This window comes from Lepidothrix coronata, unplaced genomic scaffold (assembly GCF_001604755.1).
Source record: "Lepidothrix coronata isolate B3197 unplaced genomic scaffold, Lepidothrix_coronata-1.0 Scaffold149, whole genome shotgun sequence".
In the NCBI taxonomy this organism is placed as follows: Eukaryota; Metazoa; Chordata; class Aves; order Passeriformes; family Pipridae; genus Lepidothrix; species Lepidothrix coronata.
The window spans coordinates 1,860,954-1,882,751 of NW_016690329.1; the positions used below are offsets into that span (position 1 = coordinate 1,860,954).

At 37.1% G+C, this 21,798-nt stretch overlaps 1 protein-coding gene across 6 annotated transcripts in view; it reads left to right on the top strand.

Annotated features, from left to right (window-relative positions):
- The window catches only part of MYO1B (myosin IB), a 97,518-nt gene extending 77,818 nt beyond the window's left edge, over positions 1-19,700 (top strand). For 2 of the 6 annotated variants that reach the window (XM_017828524.1, XM_017828525.1), the window contains 10 exons: positions 384-470; positions 777-863; positions 3,562-3,648; positions 6,809-6,883; positions 7,301-7,435; positions 8,338-8,444; positions 11,288-11,420; positions 12,990-13,142; positions 14,024-14,151; positions 16,732-19,700. In XM_017828524.1, coding sequence (XP_017684013.1) covers positions 384-470; positions 777-863; positions 3,562-3,648; positions 6,809-6,883; positions 7,301-7,435; positions 8,338-8,444; positions 11,288-11,420; positions 12,990-13,142; positions 14,024-14,151; positions 16,732-16,855 — 1,116 coding nt within the window. In that variant the 3' untranslated portion in view covers positions 16,856-19,700. The remainder of the gene's footprint in view (positions 1-383; positions 471-776; positions 864-3,561; positions 3,649-6,808; positions 6,884-7,300; positions 7,436-8,337; positions 8,445-11,287; positions 11,421-12,989; positions 13,143-14,023; positions 14,152-16,731) is intronic. The other 4 variants (XM_017828526.1, XM_017828528.1, XM_017828529.1 and 1 more) reach the window with 2 other exon arrangements.
- The last annotated feature ends 2,098 nt before the right edge of the window (positions 19,701-21,798 follow it).

Genomic DNA, 21,798 nt, shown 5'->3' on the forward strand with positions numbered 1-21,798 from the left:
GCAGCCTTTAGTGTGACCTAAAGCCAGGCAATTTACTTGTGATTTATTCTTTATTGCAGTCTAAATGGGTAAGACATTTGCGGTGTGGAGAAGAAGTATTGTTGCCATTGTGCAAACAGACATATAGATATCTCAAATAATGCAGCAAATCTGGGAGAAAACTGAACATTGAATTAAGATGCCCTGAAATGCCAGTCCCAAGCTCTCTCACGTGCACAGAATCCTCCCTAGAACAGCAGATGTTATGCCGTGCGCCATTTGTGACAGTATTTGTTTGAGGATTTGGAGGTGTTGTTTTTTTGGTTTTGCCTAGATTTACAGGTTGCAGTGCCTTAGTTTAGAATCATAAAAATTAGTAAAATAATGTTTTCAATTGTCTACAGGCTCGGAAACTTCTTCGGGAACTTAAGCATCTGAAGCGCTGTAATGAGGCTGCCACGATAATTGCCGCCTATTGGCACGGTACTCAGGTGAGAACAGGGCAATAAACTGTGCCTTTAAATGTCGCCATATGGAATGAAGAAGGCCCTTCAGGATGGTTATCTGTGAATATCTGCAGTGGCTTAAACTGCTCTTACTGCTTATACTGGTTTTTTTTTGGTTTCTCTTTGCTGCTAACACGTTTTAGCTGCCGCAGCCTGGGAAGCTGGGACACGCTTTAATATTTGCTGTTTGTAGTGACTGGTTTTCTTTCTTTCTTTCTTGCACCAGTGGGAACTTGCAGTAACCTTTTCTTTCCTAAGCTTCTCTATATCCTATTTTCAAATGCATCACAGGCACGAGGGGAACTGAGACGACTGAAAGAGGAGGCTAGAAATAAACATGCTATTGCTGTTATTTGGGCTTGCTGGCTTGGATATAAGGTACTTCATGCACAAATCACATGCCACCCTTCATTACCCAACAATATCAACATTTAATTAGTACTAAATAGTGAGAATTAACGACTAATACAATTCACTCTTAAATAATAGAGCATGATCATCGATTCCTTCCATTTCCATTCATGCCACCCTTAATAAATCTGATAGCATTCTGTATGCCAGTTTTTTTTTGTAGAGTAGGAAATTCTTTGCATGGCAACCAAGTAAAGATTTGCACTAACAAGCCATTAGACTAGATTAAAAATGACTAGACTACAGTATTCTCAGATTAGGGAATGCATTTAACTACATGTGAATATGCAAAGCATGATTTGTGGGGGGAGAGAAGGTCCGGGTTTTTTGGTGTCTTCCCCCCCAGCCCCCAACAAATGCTTTCAGTGACACTGTGTTAGTGATCCAATTGAGATTTTCACCAGGCTGTATAATCTGCATCATGCACAGTCTTCATCTACAAGTTCAAAACAACGCTATTTTTTTAAATTTTAGTTTTAATTGGTTTAATTGATTCTCTGGCTGTGATTTGAACCAGTAAGAAAATTTCAGTAAGTACAAGTAAAGCACAATTTTATGAGCTGATCTTTTAGCAGAAAATGATGTTAGTTTGCAATTCTAAACTTACAGCCCTAGAAAAATCCCAGGAATTCCAGCATCAGCTGTTTGTTTTCAAAAGCAAAGTCCCACTGAAAGATTCTTGCTAATCCCCAGCCTGTAGTTGTGGGTTATGTGAACATTTGAAATGCTGCTCACTAGAGGTCAAAAATGTATTGGTTTCAATTAGTAAATTCCTAATTTAGTGGCAAACCATATTCAGTAAATATATTAAATTTAAAATATTTTTCAGTTATTATTTAAGTTAGGGGGCAGATGTCAGAGCACCTTGCCAACTAGAAGGAGAAATGTGCTCAAATTACATCTGGAGTATAATGCTGAGTTTGACCTTGGCTATTTTGATATAAATCTATTAGATTTCTAGTTAAATGACAGCCCTGTGAATCCAAACAAGCATGTACAAAATTTCCTTCATACTAGAGAGCCTCTGGAACTTTTCACTTCTAGCTTGATTTTTAGGTAACTGTACAATTCGACAGACACACTGCTTCCTCTACATTCGTTTAAGCACAATACATTGAGAATTTATTTTTAACCAGAGTTCCTTTCACCAAAAAATCGCTCAGTACTGCAGAATTGATATTTATTTTCGTAGGTTTAAGATGTTCTTTAGAATTAAAAGATACCTCCAGAAAGTGGATGCAATAGTGTTAACTCTGTTAAAGCTCCTCATATAAATGTTTAGTAGATTTGGACAATTTTTAACATGGCTTTAGTAATTATTTTTATCAATTGGCTCACAGGAATTTAATGAAAAATTGTCTCCTTATTCCTTAAATATAAATAGTTGAAATATAATAATATATATATATATAAAGATGATAATCTAAATTGAATTAATATTTGAAAAACAATTAGTCTCTGATAAGAGAGACGACTTTTTATTGATGTGATGCTTTATCTTTTTCCAGAGGAATATGTGGAACACAAGTTTCTAGAAGTTATCATCAGAAATCACTTGCTTTACAAAAAAACCACCCCCAAAACCAACAAAAAAACCCAAGAGTGAGCCTCAAGTACTCAAGTTTCCTTCCTTTTCACAAGATAGGCGAACACTTAGCTTTGCATAGTTCTTGTTTTTACATTGCTGTGTAGTAGGAGCTTTTCTTCCCAGCAGATGAGTGTAATCTTAGAGTCTACATCTAACACACATTAACCCTTCCAGCTGCATCAGAGGAGCGTGACTGGCACAGGCTGGAACTGTGCTGCACAAGTCTGATAACTTGTAACTTGACAAGCGCAGATATATGGAGAGAGCTGCTGTGACTGAGCCTGTAATGCTGGAACTCTTCCTTTTACTTGAACACGGTCATCAGATAGTACTGATATCTCCTAAAATGTGGCATTCTGTTAGGTTGCCCACACATGCCTCTGTGGTTAGAACACTTTGCACATTGCTTTCCTAAGATGGAATGATTTATGAAAGGTAGGTAGGTGCCTCCCTCTTTATACATGAGGAGTGCACTAGGTCTGGGGACTTCTACCCCTTAATTCCATAGACAGACATCATTTACCACGCTGGAGAATTTTTTTTTTTAAATACATAAAGGTCAAAATAAAAAATAACCTCCAGAATAAAAGCTCTCATTACAATGCTGGAAAGTCATCGTGACATACGTGGTTTCAGAGCTGATTCTGTTCTGCCCAGGCACTTTCCAGTGAAAGAAGTGACTAGGTAGTGAGATTTTGGTAAGTCTTGATTTGCATACACATCATTTTGATCATGAAACTGCAGGCAAAGCTCTCCGATTAGAATCGAGTTACGGGATTCGTACCACTGACAAGGAGTTGTACACAGAAGAGAAGGAGGGGAATGCTGACAGTAATAGGTCAGACAAAATTCTTACCTGTACATGCCACTTAAACAGCAGTGGAAGCTTTTTTGACCTTCTGTGTGGCTTCACACCAATTCACACTGACACCTTGGGTGTTTAAGGTTGAATGCTGTTCTTCCATCTTTTTATCCCTTGGTTGTTAAGTTGGCTGTTTTGTTTGGGAGAGGCCGTTTCCTGGTTGATGTGCTACCTGCATCGGGCTGTCTCTTTTGTTCACTATCTAAACCTTTTAGGCTCGAAGGGAGTTGAAACGCTTGAAGGAGGAGGCTAGGCGTAAGCATGCTGTTGCAGTCATTTGGGCTTACTGGCTTGGACTGAAGGTACTTTCTCAAACACTCCCATCTGTCAACGTGAACTCAATAAAGCGTGGCATCTTACTAACTCAAGCAGTTGTGTGGGCTCACGAGCAGGGATGTTTTTTTACAGAGAATTCCATTGTTTAATTTTGTCATGGACTTTGCTGAAAAATTCGTAAGCTGAAAATGCCTCATTTACAGCAGCATTTAGGCATCGGGTGTTTTTTGTCATATCAGGAATTGCAGTTTTCAAGTGAAAGACAAATGTCAGATTAAAGGACTCTGTTACAGTTGTTGACTTAAAAAACCTGACCTACATTGGCAAGGGTCCTATCTGTAAAGATTACAAGGATGTATTTTCTTATTGTGACCTCTGCTTGTTTGAATGGGAAATGGGCTGGAGATGTCTGACTCTCACTGCTGCTCACATTAGACCCCTGACCCCAGTGTCGAGGGCACAGTCTAAAGCTAATGAAAGGTCCTGTTGCATCCAGCAGCCTTTTTAGGGTGTGGCATTGCATGCAGTTACCTATACCTTGTGACAGCCATGAATTCCCAGAAAAATTGAGATGTACAAAAGTCTTCTGTTTTCCACCCATTGCTTTCAAGTACTGGTTGGCAAAAGAAAACACATCTGTAATCTGGAAAAATGTAGTTCTGCTCTGTAAATAGACTATGAAAATGGCATCTTGAGAGGTTTCAGGTCTGTGCCCAAACGATTTACATAACACAGTTTTACAGATGCAGTCCTGAAGAGCTGCGGAAATCTGAATCAGTTTTGTTTGGCTGGGAGTGCCTTCTGCTAATAGGGATATTGTAGACTACAGAAATATAAAAGGAACAATTTATGTAATAATACAGAGTAAAGTTCAGCTCTCATATTCTTACATTCATCCGAACAATGATGAAATGGGAAAAATAGTTAGAAAACATAAAATTGTATATAATGCATGTTAATTTGTATTAAAAAAAAAAAAAAGGGCATTACAATACATACCTGGAAACCAGAACTGGAAAATACAAAGGAGCCATTTTAAGAAGTCATTCTGCAGATCAGAATCACACTTTCACACTTAAGGTACTACTGCCAAAGTAGGTCTGTTTTTATGATTTTAAAACAAGAATATGTCCCTCCTGAGAACTCAGAGGCCGTTTTATATCAAGCAGCAACATTCAAATGAAAGCTGATGAATGCAAAACATTTACAGAGTATTACAGCAGGATTATGTTTCTGCCTGTCTGTGGTGTGGTTTTCAATGTATTTGTTAAATAATATAAGTGGCATTTCCAATTTCTATCACGTCTGAAATACGCAGATTTTTCTGAATACAGCCATAGTCTGTCATTCCAATACATCACTCTTAGCACAGGTAATTTGATGGCAAAGTATTTTCACCCATATAAAGCTGAAGATTTAAAGCTGATACAAATGATTGAGATTAAACCATTAATTGTTGCGGGTTTTATTGGTTTGTTGTTTTTCTTTTGTTTGTTTTTTTTTTTAATTGTATGATAAGTAGATTTTAATAGCATTTGTGGTAGTTTGCAGATTTAGGCTTTTCTGGAGCAGCTTGCATTTCTCAGTGCTTGCTTTGCAGCTTCCTTGCAGCACCAATAGGATGTGTGGGTGTATATTAGTCCCTTTGTTCCAAATTAATTTGCACACCTTGCAGCTTACAAAGAATAATATAAAGCAAGATCATTAAAGAGAGACTCTGAGAACATGGTGAGATTTGGAATGATTGTGGTTGGAGTGGCTTTGAGTGTGCTAATTTCCATCCCTGAATAAGTAATAAAATATGTACACTAATTACACAGAACTAAACCTGGCAGAAAATGAGTGAATAAGAACTCTAATAATTTTTCTTACAAGGAAAGGAGGAAAAAGTTCTGTGCTGAATTTGCATAGAATGATGACAGCTGAATGCTGCCAGTTTTGTTGATGCACCTTAATGCATAATCAAGCAAAACCTGTTTACCTGTGGGGTGTTTTTAATCCCAAAATGGTAACAGATTCTTGCTTTCCAAATGCTGGCTTACTTTAAAATGCATGACAGTCATCATGGGGTGGAAGGGGTGCCAAGGTAAGCCAAGGAAATTGTTTTTCTCTAACTTGATGTGGGATTTTATTCTATGGGTTTCCCTTTATTTTCTGGTTACAGAGAATCCATCAACACATAGTGAGTTAACTAAAACCACTAAATTTTGCTGTGGGGTGAATTATGCGAAGCCACAATGTTTTCCCTGGGTTTTGCCCAAAACTCATAATAGGTGTTGCAGACTGTGCCAAACTATGAAAAAAAGAGTTGGGGGATGTTTCAGTTGACTTGATGTGAACCTGGGAGTCACATAAAACTGCAAACCTGTCAGGCTCTCTCAAACTGCCTTTTCTGAATTTTGATCTGTGCTAATCAGCACTGATAGAAATACAAGGGGCAAAACAAGTACTCTGAAGCCTGCATTTCCAAGCATACACTAAGAATTAGTATCATCTGCAAAAATTATTCTCACCGATCAGTTTTTTGATTTTTGGTTTTTTAAATAAATTTTAGGAGCCAATATCAAGCTTGCTGACATTAAGCAACCTTTGTGTTAATTCTCTGCTCTTATCAAGCACCAAAATCTTATTTTTGTTTTGGAATGAAGACCGCTTGTGTGAAAAGAACTTTTTAAATGCAGAAATCTGCTCTAGAAAAAAAATCTCTTTTTTATTTTAGAAAAGTCTGTGTATTAAGAATCTTAAAGGAGAAAAATCAGAAAAGTTCACCAGTTAACTCTGTAATTAACATCAAATCAGCATCACTTCAGACACAAGAAAATTTTATCACTGAATGTACTTCACTTTTTTCAGTCCAACTTTATGCAAAAGCCTATTGAAAATCGATTAATACTGTGAATTCAACAATATTTGAATCACTTGCCTTTTTGGAGGGAAGTATTTCAGATTCCTTGTTATATTTGCAAATGACTGAACTCAGATCAGCCCAGGTATCTTTCAGACTTCTTGGTCCATGGTCTGTTTCATACATTTTAAGTGTACCCAGGTAATGTTCCTATTTCAGAGAACCTTTTGCATGTATTTATGCTTGTTTTAGTATTTTCTGCCATAAACCTTTATAAAAGAGTACCTGTGCAAACAAATCCATTCTTTGTACTCACTTTGAGGGTTTGTTTAACTTTCCAGGTCCGTAGAGAGTACAGGAAATTCTTCAGAGCCAATGCTGGAAGAAAAATTTATGAATTTACCCTTCAGAGACTTGTATGTATATATCCATACAAAGCACGTGTACATTTTCTGTGTTTTAAGTTTTTTTTATTTTCAATCAAATGTAACAGCTGTGTTATGGCCTTGATAGTCTTCATAAGGAAATGTCCAAGCTAAGCATATGGAAAACTGACAAGTTAATATTCTGACATTGTAAAGAAAGGATAGTGATAGTATTGTAGGTGTAAGAATGGTGCTAAGTATTTGCCATACTTCTATAAGTATTTTACACATAAATCTGCATTTCTCAATATACCTGGCTTTTTAAATCCCTATTCAGGTTTATGAGAGCTGAGAGTTGCAGTTTGGTAACTGTACTTTTTATTAACAGAGCATCTGCTTTTCTTTGTATATTTCAATAACCTTGATATTTGAACATTAGTAAAACATCTTGTTTCAATTTTATCACAGATGCAAAAATACTTCCTGGAAATGAAGAAAAAGATGCCTTCTTTATCACCAATAGATAAAAACTGGCCAGCGAGGCCTTACCTTTTCTTGGATTCAACTCACAAGGAACTAAAGAGGATTTTCCATTTGTGGAGGGTAGGACACATTCTGATCCAGTCTGTGCAGAACTTCTTCATGTGATTTTCAACGGTTCACGAAGGGCCTATTTTTAGGATGTATTTCCTTCCATTCCAGCCAGGATAATTCTATTCCTTTGGAAGACGTATGGTTTTCGATCATTATCTTTGGCCTGAAATGGATATAACTATCCTGGATATAACTTTCTGGGGCTGGGGAGAGAGGTTTGCTTCCTGCCATCAGCTTTTACGTTAACAGTAAAGCAGTGTGTCTGTTGTCTGTTAATTAATAGCTTGTAATACTTGTGTCCATGGCTAGGATTGGGACTAGCTCTTAGACCAACGTTGGAAGTACTGGGTGGAATTTTTTACTTATGAACTGTGGTTAGCTGAAATTTGTTTTGGATCTTTGGATGGAGAGAATGGTGAGATCTGTACAAGTGCTGATGGGACGTTTTACTGACCTTGAGGGGTATGTTTTCTGTGAATTGTCAAGGAACAGTTTTTCTTTCTGAGCCTGCAAAATTCATCCTCTCAGATGTGTTTTTTTATTTTCTCTCTGTCCATATAAACTTCCACAGTTGTGGAACTGTCTGTATGTTTCTGTGAAACTTTTTAGCACAGTCTTCCAATGACTTGTATGTGGTAGATTAAGCTCATGTTCAAGTGCAACGTGCTTACACAAGATCTTTTATATATTGTTTTTGGTGTAATTCAAAAGCATCTAGAATGGATCTAGAGGAGAAAAACACCTCTGCTAGGCTCTGCTGTTTGTTACAGTGGCAATGTAGGATGGAGCCGAGTCACTTCAGAAGCGTACAAAGAATGTGCATCTTGGGCAATGAGCAAACATTACTCTGTGGTGCTGTTGTGATTGGGAAAGATAATTTTATGGTTTGTTTAATATATCCTGTTTTGTAGTGTAAAAAGTACAGAGATCAGTTCACAGATCAGCAGAAGCTTATATATGAAGAAAAACTGGAAGCAAGTGAACTTTTCAAGGACAAGAAGGCTTTATATCCAGCCAGGTAATGACTGGTTCTACTGCTTTTAGTGTACAATAAATTCAATATCCTTATATAGATTTAGAAAACTAAGCAAGATTTTGCTTTTTATCTTAAACAGGAAAGTGCATTTTTCTTGTTTGACAGTGTCCCTCCATCATTTTACTTTACAGTCCTGAAAACTGACCTCAGTTTGCTTCTTAGACGTTGTTGCAGCCCACTAATCCTGTTGGTACCCAGCACTTATGTCCAGAATCCATGATGATTTGTTGTTCTAACTCCCCATGACCCGTTCACATCGTAAAAGTTTGAAGAGCTTGCAGAAGGGAATAACTCCCACCCTTTCCCCTAGTTTCCATCACACTGTTTCCTGCAACCAATAAAGGCAGAGTGAGCTGAAAGGCCGTGACTGTGTCACTCCAGGGAGCTCTCCTGTGTTCAAACTTGGTACATTCACCATAATGCTCTAAGGTGAAGACTAGGTAATGTAAGAGTTACCTACGTTAAAATATATGTTTTTGAAAGGATACTTAAAGAAAAAAAAAAAGCTATTTCCGTTTTAGAGTCTTTTTTTTCTTTAATAATGAGAAATCTCTGCAAATATTTTTTTTTGTTTTCTCAGATGACTGAGTTATTAAAAACTGACAAATTCTTGTCATTGCTATCTACAGAGCTAGCATTACTCAAAAAAGTGCAGTAGTATGTGATTTTATTTAAGGAATACAGGTTTTTATGTACACAATGAAACTGACCGAAGACAGATCTGATGTCCTTGAAATAAGTTGATTTACACTTTTGAGTGAATATGAGCTTAGAAATTGTGTTTTTCTTGGAAACAAAGATCTTGTCCATCTCAGGAGAGTTCTCTCTTAGAAGCCATAGTTTGAACTGAGTAGGAGCAAGGCACTGTAGAGTGAGAAGCAAGATTCAGCAGAGGAACAGGAATCTGATGGGAGCAGTTCCATGTGTGGACAAGCTCTGCTCGGTTTTTTGTGTGTTTTATTGGTTTTGGTTTGTGTAATTTTTTTTATTGAGCCATTTCCCGTTTTCCTGTAATAGGCTCAATATACGTTTCTGTTTTGTTTCTCTTTTTCTCTTCAGTAGATCACTTGTTTTTAATGGCTGTATAGGCTAGATTGTGGTTTGCTCCTTGTTTGCTTTGGGATGCCTTTTAATGCTGCTAGGAAAAGAGAAAGGTGATGCCTTTGGACTTTTCTAGGAGGAAGCAGGTTTTTTTTGCTTTTAGTCAGTCTGCATCTGATTGGTGTAGAGCTCTTTGGGAAGGAAGAAATTCTTTTTATATCCCTAGTTTGTTACTTTTTAGACCAACACTGAACAGTGAAATATTATAAAGCAGTATATATATATATGAGTTATTTTCATCCAAGACATTCTTAAGTGGCATATGTGATAGAGAGTAACTGTTGATTCATTTCAGTTTTAGATTGTAAGTTGTCATCATTTGGTTAGGGACAAAGTCCACGAGGAATGTACTGTTTTGGTGACTATGGTTTCATAATGCTCATTAATAAAACAACAAAAAAACCCCCCAAAGCTCCAACATGGTAGAAACTTGGAATGCCTTCCTCACCCTGCACTCTTTTACAATTATTTCCATTTCTTTTTGTCTGGTATTCAGAGCTGATTAGCTCCTACTGTTGTTTTGTTGGTTTTTTGGGGGGTTGAATTTTTTTTTTAATTGGCCTAAGGGTAGAGGAAATTACTGTATAAACTTTCTGGTTAGTTAGTGTGATAATGATTCATAGGATGACACTAATTTTCTGTGTATAATATAATTATTTAAGAACAGAGAAGAACTTTTTGTGAATGCTAAAATTGCAGTACCCTTCCTTTTCTCTCCCATCTTATCTCCCTGTGTGCCAGAGATTGCAAAGGCAGTGCTGTTCCACATAATATATTTGTTTCTCTTGGGCTCTAGTCTTGGCAAAGCTTTGCATTAGTACTTTGACTGTAATTTAATCAAAGTGATCAGTTAAATTGACTTGCTAACAAAGCAAGCAGTGACTCTATCCACCAATTCTTAACCTATAGTGAAGCCCTTACTTTAACACCCTGAGGTGGATAAAGATGGGGGGATATGCAGGCACAGCAGGTCTTGGCAAAGAGCTGCTACCTGTTTTACAAACAACAGCGGGTCTTGAAGGTAAGTTCATGTCCTTCACTCAGGTCTGCCTGTCGGTATTAATACTGTGTCAATCCTACTGAGGTTTCATTTTCCATTTTCACAGAGACTGTTACTGGGAGATTTTAAATCACAATTGATTGCATGTGCAAGGATGTACTTGTGTCTGATATCCATAGCAATTTGGCTCATTTAATTGGAAAATGTTTCCAGAGCAAGGAAAAAACCATCCTCTTCTGTCTTTGGTGATAACTTTCTCTTTATTCACCATCACTGGGCTGTTAATGTATATAAGATTTTGTGTCTAATACACCTACCATTTCTTACCCCTCCTCCTTTCTGATTTCCCCTGGGATAATATGCTGGGAGATACATCCACATTACTTTGTGGCAATTCCCACGTTATTTTCTGCTGACACACTGTGCCTGCGTGGCACAGATTAATGCCAACACCAGAGTGAACAGGTAGAAAAGGTAGACATTGTCAGTAGAGGTTTCTGGTTTCTTAAGAGTATTCTCTCACTAAAAATGAAGCAGCGAGTGACTTTCCCTGGGAAAGGGTGTGTCAAAGTCTAGGGAAGCTTCTGGCAGTGTAGAATCATTGAAAATGGTGTTTGGTGCATCTCCTGGTTTTATGAAGCCTGTGATGTTGTCAGGAGGTTTGCATCTTCCCTGAGGTGTTAACATGTCTAACTCATGTCTCCTTTGTCCTTCTGTTGGGCAGTGTTGGACAGCCCTTCCAAGGGGCTTACCTGGAGATCAGTGAGAACCCCAAGTACAAAAAACTTAAAGATGCCGTGGATGAAAAGATCATTATTGCAGAAGTTGTGAATAAGATCAATAGAGCCAATGGGAAGGTAATAAAACAGAATTGCTTTATCCAGAAGGGTAGATAATTTTTGTTATAAATACATTGAGAGGGAGACTTCATTTCTGTCATGTGATAGTCTAAGGATTTTTTTTTTAAATGCCTATTTTTAAGGGCAAGACTGGAAATGCTGGATTTCTGTAGATTGGTGGTTTTAAACACCTGTTTTAAATTTGGATAAAGATTACTAAAATCTTGTTTAGGTTTGCAGTTTTCAGTGGTTTTTTTTCAAACAAAAATGGTATATCTCATCAACTGACAACAGACTGTATTGTATCACAACTAAATGCAGTCTCTGTACCCAGCTAAGATCTTCTGTTTGCCAATTGAAGTAAATAAACATTTAGAGAATATTATTCTTGTTCAAGTGTTTAAAAAACTTAACCTTTCAAAATCCACACTGTCACTCAAGCTACTGATTGTCACATTTTATTATCTCTTAAAATTATGAGTGGCATACTCTGCTGGCTTTGCCTGTCTTCTGATTGAAATCAAGAGCTCTTTGGAATGAAGAGGCAAGTTTCTTGTATCATTTGAATAAAGTTGTTAAATATGGTGGGTACTTTTTTGTTCTGCCAACACAGAACTCATTTTGCATTTAAATTATACTTATTAAAACAGGAAGTATTATTCTACTCTAGTAAATTTAATTGCTTTCGCTCTGTCTGTCTAAATATTAGAAGTAGTAGATCTCAACTTTTCAGATGTAGATGTCATTTATGCATTTGTAGGAGTGAAATTAGGTTGCCTGTTGTTGATGCCAAGTTAATTTTCCAGTTTAGAAGAAACTAATTAAATGAAAACAGTATCTTTCCTGTACTTGCATAGGCTACAGCTCTCAAGATTAAAAGAAAAAAAAAATTAATGAGCTATGGTTCCATGTGCTTAAGAGAGCTACGTCTTCATTATAATCCACATTTTATTATTTAAAATTTTACAGGAAAAAAAAGCTGTATGTAGATTAGGTTCTCATTTCTCTTTCTTACTGCGACAAACTTAAGAACACACATTTCATGCTTTAAAAATATTTGTCATTTGAAAATATGAATGCTTTTCCTCCTAAAGAGTTATGCCAATAGATAAAGGGAGGACAAAACAGAACACTGAAAATACCTGTGTGATTTGTGTTGTTCTGCAACACAGTTTTGGTGAATAATGGTCAATATTGAGGCTTGGTCCTGCATTAGCTATCACTGAAAAAGTGTGTTGGTTTTCCTGGAGATTGACAGAGCGTGAGAAGTGAGGTTATCCTGATTTGCATAGTTTCAGAGTTTTACTTTCTGAATTTTATAACTGTAAGCTAGTAATTAGAGGAACTGTTTATACCTAAGCATATGTGCCAAAATGAGCTAAGCTTCTCAATCTATAATTAGACACATAAATAAATATGACCTGATTTTAACTGATCTGCAGCTTTTACTGAACATCAAATGTTCATGTTTGCTAATGTGGGCCAGGCTTTTTAACTCTATGAACTCCCTGGGGCTTTAGTAGGTGCTCAGTGAAGACCACTTCTCTCTTTGTGTAGATAATGATTTGCATTTTTTCATTTTCACAGGCTACATCCAGGATTTTCTTATTAACCAAAAATAACGTTCTTCTTGCGGATCAAAAAAATGGAGCTATCAAGTCAGAGGTTCCACTGGGAGATGTTACCAAAGTGTCCATGAGCTCCCAGAACGATGGTTTCTTTGCAGTGCACCTCAAGGAGGTTGGTTACAACTTCATAGCACAAGAATATGACCATTTTACATGCAGTGATGTAAAACCCGTTTGTTAATTATCTTGTAGCACTAAATCATAGTGGTTAGCCTGTAGGTTTAGAAGTTTATTGAACTTTGTCATATCTGCAAAAGCTTTGATTTAACTGTTCAAACCAAATGGGAACAGTTATTACATTATGAACAATTTTTTACTCGTGAAAATCAGACTTGATATTTCACTGTAGCCTCTTCAGGATCAGAGTTTTCCATTTGTAATATGGTTCAGGTGCCTTGTAGCAGTGTTTTCCTTACATATACTGGTAGAATATTTCTCTCTTCTTTATGGAATGCCAAGAAATCCTCGTTAAGGCACAGTTAATTTGGTTACTGAGTTCTAAAGAGCTTAGTTCAGTGCTATATTTACTTCACTGCACTGTCAGCCTTGCTCTGCTAAAATCATTAAGTTGGCATTTATATTTTAGCTTAAATGGATTTGAAGACTGTTACATACAGTGTCTTTTCATACTCACCGCCTTCATCCTCATACTGGTGTTGGTAATTCGTTTGTGTTCATTTCTGCAAATACTGGAAGCTTGCTGGGGTATATCCAGGAGGTGGACATGGAAACACTAGAGTTTTGTAGGACAAATGAAGGTGAACCTCCTTTAGTGTCAGAAGGGATTTTTTTTAAGCTTTCTCAACTGGTTTATAGTGAATTGCATTTTGATTCTATTTACACTGCACTGCATTCCCTATTTAACTTTCAAGACAAAAGATTGTTGTTTCATTGAACTGGGAAGAGAAGACTCTTTGTAGAACTTCTTGCTTGTCTGGCATTTAGTCATATTCCAGGTTTTGGTAGTCCTAACTAGTTTCCTTCCTGTTTCAGGGTTCAGAAGCAGCTACCAAAGGAGATTTCCTGCTCAGCAGCGATCACCTTATTGAAATGGCCACTAAACTTTACCGCACTACTCTCAGCCAAACCAAACAGAAGCTCAACATTGAGATATCTGATGAGTATGTTTCTTGTTTGCTTAAAAGTGGATTTGCTTCAGTGCAACATGCTAAGAAGTCAAGTGTCTAATGTTAGAATAACAAAACACTGTTGTGTAGCTAATACTTCTTTTCTCTTGACAGAATACTTGTAAAGAATGATCAAATTTTCAATGTGTACTCATTTCTAGTATTCATTTTGTCTCTTATTTCCTTGAAAGTCATTAGAGAAAATGTGCTTTTCCTAAAGTTTCAAATAGGCTTGTGAAACAGAATTGCTGCTGTAGAAATAATTAAGAGATGCTGCATTTGAGAGAACTGTTTTGTGTGTGAGTGAAAAGTTCACAAATTCCTATGAGGTTTATAGATTAGAGTGGACACTAGGTGCCAAGTTGTACTGAAAACAATCAAAACAGAATGCAAAGCTCCTCCCCAACTCAATGATGGCGCTAGTAATTTAGGTTTTTAAAGCTCTACCTTTTCTTTTTTGAAGGTGAAAAACATATTCTTAAAATTCCTGCTGATGGTGTTTGAACCACCTATTGTTGTTTGGGGCTTCCTGGTTGCTAAAAAGCTTCCTTTGATAAAAAAGTTTACATCTGAAATTAGTATTTCTTTCTAGTTGGTACAGTTTCATATTTTGCCCTTAAGGACTGCACTTGCAGTGTTTATAGCCATGGAATAAAAGTGTTTGTGTGTGTGTGTGAACTCCTAAAGCTTGCTGAGTAAGAGTCCCTCACTTAGTCCACCATTGTCATGCACTCCATTTGTTCTGTGGAAGGGCCCATCTTTTCAGTAGTGTTGATTTGGTGGGTTTATTCATTTTGAATACAGAAGAAAATTTGGAACCTTTTAACAATAGTGAAGTAAAATTCCTGTAGGCAAAAACTGAACCTTTTATTTGGCTGCACCCCACTATGTGTATTCTGGAGTCATGGTAGTGAGTACAGTTGGTATCTGTTCAGATTTAAGGATTTATTCAAAGGCTAATTTTGCTCTTTCCTTGTAAATTACATCTGCCATTTTCCTTTTTTCTTTGTTGCCAGATGTAATTTAATTTGCTCAAGGGTGTGTGTGTTTTTAGTCTCTAAAAGAGTGTGACTATCCCCAATAAGTTTCTAGTTTAATGATGGCTACAAAGGAATAAACTACTAAAACAAAGTATAAGCATGCATTACACTAGTCTGGACTGCCTGCCTGCCTTAGGTCTGGAAAACAGCCTGCTTTCTGGGAGTCTTACTTTTTGGGATGTGTTTTTGTTTCTTGCCTTGCAGATTAAAAACATTCAAGTGCGTATGGCTTGTATTGAATATATCCAGACTAAATAATTTTAAGCTGTTTGATGGTGAAGCAGAACTCTCTTCTCTATGCAAGAGAACATTTAGATACAAGCACAGCTAGAGATTGAGAAGAAAACGTGGCCTTATTTTGGCTGTGCTACACTACTTTTTGGGAAGGGACCTGATATAAGCAAAAATACTGTTGGTGAAGGGGCGTGTTTAGTAAGAGACACGCCGTTTGTATAATATTGGAACAGTGGGTCTAGGAAAATGCAGCGTTGGGCATGCAGTGCTGGCTGAGGCCTGCTCATGTTTTCCAGCTGCCTGCCTGCATGGCTGGGAGCGCTGAACAAGTCCTGAGTGTCTGGACTGTGCAGCAGGAAAGCGGGACCGAAGGGCAGCTCAGCGCAGCAGAGGCCACTTCCTCCCCTGAGCTCTGCCGTCAGCTTGATTTGTGGTTTCCGGCTGCAGAGCAAATTCTTTGAAGTTTTTGGCCTCTGCTGGAGGACTTTTTAAGGATGCTAAAAGGGAAAATCGGCTGTATTAAAGGACTTTTTAGGTCAGCAACCACTGCATGTGAGCCAAAAGGCAGCACTGCCCTGTTTATTGCTTTTAATCTCACTACCCAGATCAGTGAGAGGTTTGAGGCTCCACAGAAGCCTGTTGGGGGTGGTTTTTTTTCAAAGCAATTCTCCACATTCAGTGAAATTTCCCTTCCAGTAAAAAGTGAAGAGTCAAAACCAGATTAATTTACCCTGAACTGCAGAAAATGTCTAAATTTGGAAATTGCTGGGAAGGAAGTGAATTCTTCCAGTTGGCGAGCAGGGGGGCTATAAAGGCTAACTAAGGATTAGACATATGAGAGCTGCTAAAATACCAGATGTAGTAAATTAAGCATAAACCAGAGGAATAGCACTCCTGATGTTGCTATAGAAGTATTTAGCTTCCTTCCATGGAAACAGAAGTTCCTTTGGCTGACAGTGAAGCAGTTGGAAATAGTCATTGCTGCATTTCTGGTACATTAGAAATTCTGTTTTAAACTGCTTTTTTTTCCTAAAGGAATAGCAAACTAACTGTTATAGAAAGTCCACAGTTATAGGCAAAAGGCAATAATTATTAGATACTACCTGAAGGAGATTCAAGCTGTACCATAACCTATGTTTTTTTTTTTTTATTCCCCAACTCTTTATTATTAATACAGAGCTAAAAATTACATCCTTTGGAGTGATGCTTGGAACCAACAGGAAGAGACTTCTGCTCTTCATATGTGGTTTATTTTTTTTTCCTCACCTTTAACTAAACTCTGTATTATTCCCTCTCCCAGGTTTCTGGTCCAGTTCAAACAAGACAAAGTGTGCGTGAAGTTCATACAAGGCAGCCAGAAAAACGGCAACATCCCAACTTGCAAGCGAAAAAACAATCGACTTCTTGAAGTGGCTGTCCCTTAACTGCAGCTGGTGACTCTCCTTTCATGGACTTGTTTCTTTGTAATAGTGCAATTTTAGTTGTTTGGTTTTGCTATTTTCATCCCTTTCTGGAGCTGTTGATGGCTAATAGCTTTAGAAACCCTTGGCAAAACATTTGATCAATCGACTTTTCAATCTTCTTGTTCATGTTTTAACCCTCGAAATGCAGATTTTTATCCGGTGAGGCATTTTTACCAGCTGGCACATATCTGTCATACACGAATCATTCTCTTTGTTTAGCGGTCATATTTTAGTGCAGCATAACATAAACCCACATATTAATGATAAATTACTCGTATTCCTTAGTCTAGAGATCCGCTTAACGGGAACATGGCCTTGATGCTTGATGGCCACCTGTGCCCAGTGTCTTTTTATACTGACCTGTTCAGGTGTTCTGACAGGCTCCTCACTTCCCACTGCTGTGGAAACCGGCAGAACAGAGGCTGATACGACGACTCCTGTAGCTCACACTAGGACCTATGTAACTCAACCTTTTCATCAGTGCAGCACAGAAACATCTAATTCTGCAAAATAGAAGGAATATGTGGTTATATAAAGAGCTATATGCATAATTTTGTAGTAAAAAATGCAGAAATTTTGAAACAGCATTCTTAATTAGGTCAGATGGTTATAACAACTTTATGAAGTAGAAATAAGCAAAATTTAAGAAGCGCTTTTTTTTTTCCTTCACAAAAGCTATACAGTTCAAGGCATAGTTTCTGTTCTGCTTTTTTTCTTTTAAATTATCAGTTAAGATTAGAGCCTGAAAAATGCATAACACAAGTAAATGCTAGTTATTTAAACAGTTAGTTATCAAGTGAAAGGTTTGAACCTTTCTTTTAAATATTGGCATGTACAATGTGCAATAAAACATACGTGACATTTTGTGAAAATTATTTATAATACACTTTTGTGTGGAAGAGAGAGGATTGGTGCAGACTGCATAGACAGTGTAGGGGTTAAAATAGATCTGTGTTGTTAATTTGCAGTTTTTAGAGTGTACACTACAGTTGTCAATTTGGGAAGAATACTTTAAAAAAATCCTTAATTTGAGGGTCTGTATATAAATAGGTATTATGGTAATAAAACAGTTCTAATTCTGTGCTGTTTGGTACTCCTGTGTTATAACCATATTTTTGTACTCCAGACTATTTTATATAACTTGTGTGCCTGATGTAAATGCGTGCACAGAAAATACAATCAAGAGCCGCATTATCAACCTTCAGTGTAACTGATTGCACTTAATCTTTTATAAGCCAGAAGCATTAGTTGAAATCCTTAAGAGGAGAGATGCTTTTCTAGATAGAAGTAACTACTCAAGTGAAGGGTTTGTTGGATGTGACTGTTTGATTTGTTGATGCAAGGACAGTGGAGGAAGCACATTGTATTTTTGCAGTCTGATATAGGACAGGTTAAGACCCTGGCTATCTGATGTGCAGTGCTGGAAGTCCAAGCATAAATAAAAGAAAGATGAAGAAAAGTTCATAGTCTCATTACTCTCCTGGTGGTGAAGTGACGCAGTGCTCATGGCCATGAAGGCTCCTCTGGGTAGTTCAATGTTATTGTTTGCTCTCTGCATTAAAACATCATTTATTGCAAAAGATGTTTAAGTGCTAATGGTCATCAGTCTGAAAAATACAGCTGGTTTGGGTAATACCACATTCTGCTTTGGGATTAACCAGTTTTCCTATGATTTGGATACAAAACAGTTGTTTTAAGTGGTTGCTTTAATGTTTCTGTTAAACGTCCAAGCGTGCGACCTTGAAAGGTGGGAGTAATTCAAAAGCTCTGTTTCCCAAACTCTGAGAAAAAGTTGCATCTTCCTTATAATTGTAGTTAGAACTCTTCTTCTAATAATTGAGTCAGGTTAATAGTTTAACAAAATTTAAATAATTTTACATGTTTTGTAATTATAGATGCTTACGAAGGAAATTTCAGAATCGATTTGTAATGCAAAATTAATACTTGAAAGGAATTATTCCATTGCCTTAAGAAGACAGCACATAATAATGCAGCATTTAAAACTCCTAAATCCTGTATTAGAATTTCTGCTTGGGAAAGATTGGAGGGTTTGTAAAACTGTTCACTGTCTCGAAAACTTTACAGTAAGAACCACAAGGAGCAAATTTTGAAAATTAATACAAAAGTAAGGAAAACAAACATTTGAAATCTGATGTAATCCTGTAGTTGCTTGCAGGTAGGAAATGGGAGAGTTTAGATTAAAAACATCTGGATAATTGGCCCATGAAATTAGGGTATTACAGCATAACATTAGGATATTTGACCCATCCCAGCCAGACCCAGTATGCATCCTTTCTATTTTTTTTTGATCTTTGCAGCAAGTCATAGTAACCATATCTGCAAAAGATGAAACAAGGACAAATTCCTCACTTTAATTTCTTTTGTTTCCTTTCTTTTTCTGGACCTCTACAATTTTTACCTTGCATATTACCTGGTACTTTGTGACAATTACCTTTTGACTCTTAATATTTCTCAATGTACAGAGCAAGTTTTGCTGAACACGAATTATTAGATATGCTAGGAGAGCCGTAGTGTCTTGATGTTTAGATTTAAGTGTCTAGGATGTCAAAAATAATGCACAGTCACCTAGCTTTTTTTTTTTTCTTTTCCTCTATTTTCTTTTATAACTGTCTATTCAATGGAGTTGTAAAGAGAAGACTGTTCCTATGGTGCTAACCTTACTTTTGCATCCTTTTACTTTGTAAATGCTAACCTTTCATCTCAAATCTGGGCAAGGATCATTAAAAAAATGAGATTTGTTGCATGATGCTTTCTAGAATCAAATAAAATTCTGTTCCTAGACCTATGCTTTCTCTATATCTGTATCTGTCTTACTGCAAAAAGAGCAGGTGATTGGGTTTTAGGTTAAATATACACAACAGTGGTGTGTGGCTTGGAGAAGAAATTTTTATTTTGTTTGTGATTCCTTAAGAAGCAGCATGTCATCCTCAGTGTTCCACAGTAACCATTTTCAGTCCAGTTCTTTAGTGTAAGTCTTTCCTTGACATAGTTTTCACTGAAAATTCTTCAAACTTAACTCTTCTAACATTAGGATTTGGACTGATTCCCTAAGAACAGTATTACAGCCAGTTAAATGTGATTTTTAAAAATGGCTTTGTGCCACAAACCTATTATATTCCACGTTTTGTTTTGTGATCTCTTTCTCTCCTTTTATCCTTAACAATTCTATCCTGATTTATATATGTTTTTGTTCATCATACAAATTATGAAAGAAAGAAACTAAAATGTAAAATCAGAAAAAGCATCTTCAGTTTTATTTCAGGTTTGTTTACTTTGCCAAAATGAAAGCCTTTTTCTCTACAGTTCTGACGAAAAAAAATTGAAGACTTAGTTCAAAATTTTTATATGAAATGAGAAAAGTTTCCCCAGTCTGCATAAATTTCACTGTTAATTCTTAATCTTTTAGATCCTTAATCTAGAAGAACAACAAATTTTCCATATTCTGTAGGAAATGGTCATGGTTATTTTTAAAAGATTGCACTGTAGTGGGATGGTGACGGGCAGGAGGGAGATGCACATGTCTATGCTGCTTTGGACACTAGAACTTCCCAACAAACACATGTTTCAAAGACAAAACTGGAGAGGACTATGGGGATGCTGCCAACTTATAACAATACAGAACAGTGTGATTTGAAGGAATCTCTAGCATGACTAACAAATGAGTTCTGATTCTCCTCCTGTCTAGCTTCCATCCTTATTGTAATATTTTGTAGCTTACACGGACATATGACTGTGAGTGGGAGGCACAATTGTTTGCCAGCTTTTGTAAAACCCCTCAAAGTGATCAAAATTCTCTGGATTTTGCTTTTAATCAAGTGGTTTAAACTAATTGCTAATGTCACTGTCCCACAGCTTTCCAGTTTAAACACAACGAAGGGTTGTTGGCATGTAGCACAACCTTGCAACCATTCCAGCACAGTAGTTGCTAATTTGCACCTCAGAGCTGCCTGTCTGCAGCTGTGTGATCTGTTCAGTAGTTTCAGGAGACTAAAGTGGGTCAGAGACAACACCATTCACGTGTCAGTCCCAGTTACACTGAGACTTTCTATGTTATGACTCACTGGAGTGTTTCTTCCTGGAGATTAAGGTAAAAGGAGGTTTAGTATGTGGAAAAAAAATATCATTGCTTCTGCTGAAACATCATAAGTCCAAGTGGTTGCTGCTTTAAGTGCAGACTGTACAGACACTGCAAGGAACTGCTACGTTCTGTCTTGCAGGATAACTCTGCCCAGGGTACTCACTCAGCAGCACTGGATCTCTTGCTTCTTCCACACTTTTGGAGTATAGAAAGGTTGGAAGATTGCGGTGAATTTACAGCTATTGTTGTAGAAATCTGTATTTGCATAGGTTGGGGTGGATTTGCATTGGACGGTCTCTAAAAATTAACTGGAATACAAAGAGGGAAAAAATGCTCCTAGGAATTAGTTGTTTTTAAGGAAACACATCACTATTTTATGTCTGGCGGTGTTTGTCTACAGCGAACCAGTGCTATTTAAAGAATTGGGATTCTGATATTATCTCTTTATCAGCTAGAGCCAGTTCTGCTCCTGTTCCCTTCCACTCATAGATGACTTGGGTATTCAGGCTTTAACTCAAAATGGGAGTTAGAACAGTTCGAGGCCATTGCAGTTAACTTTGATTATAAGCAATTGATGACATTGAGTCCTAAAAATGTTAAGAAACAGATTGCCTCTCTCCTTTATCCTAAACCTTTAAGGCATGTGCACCTGACTGTGAACTGACTAGGAAAAATTTTGAAGTACAAAGCACAAAAGGTTTTTTATATGAATGAAAGGAATACCTGAAGAATCTGAATCTCTTAATAATTCAACTGATTTCCAAGGCTGCATCCTTCACTTAGCAGTAAGGATCCAAGGTAAGGA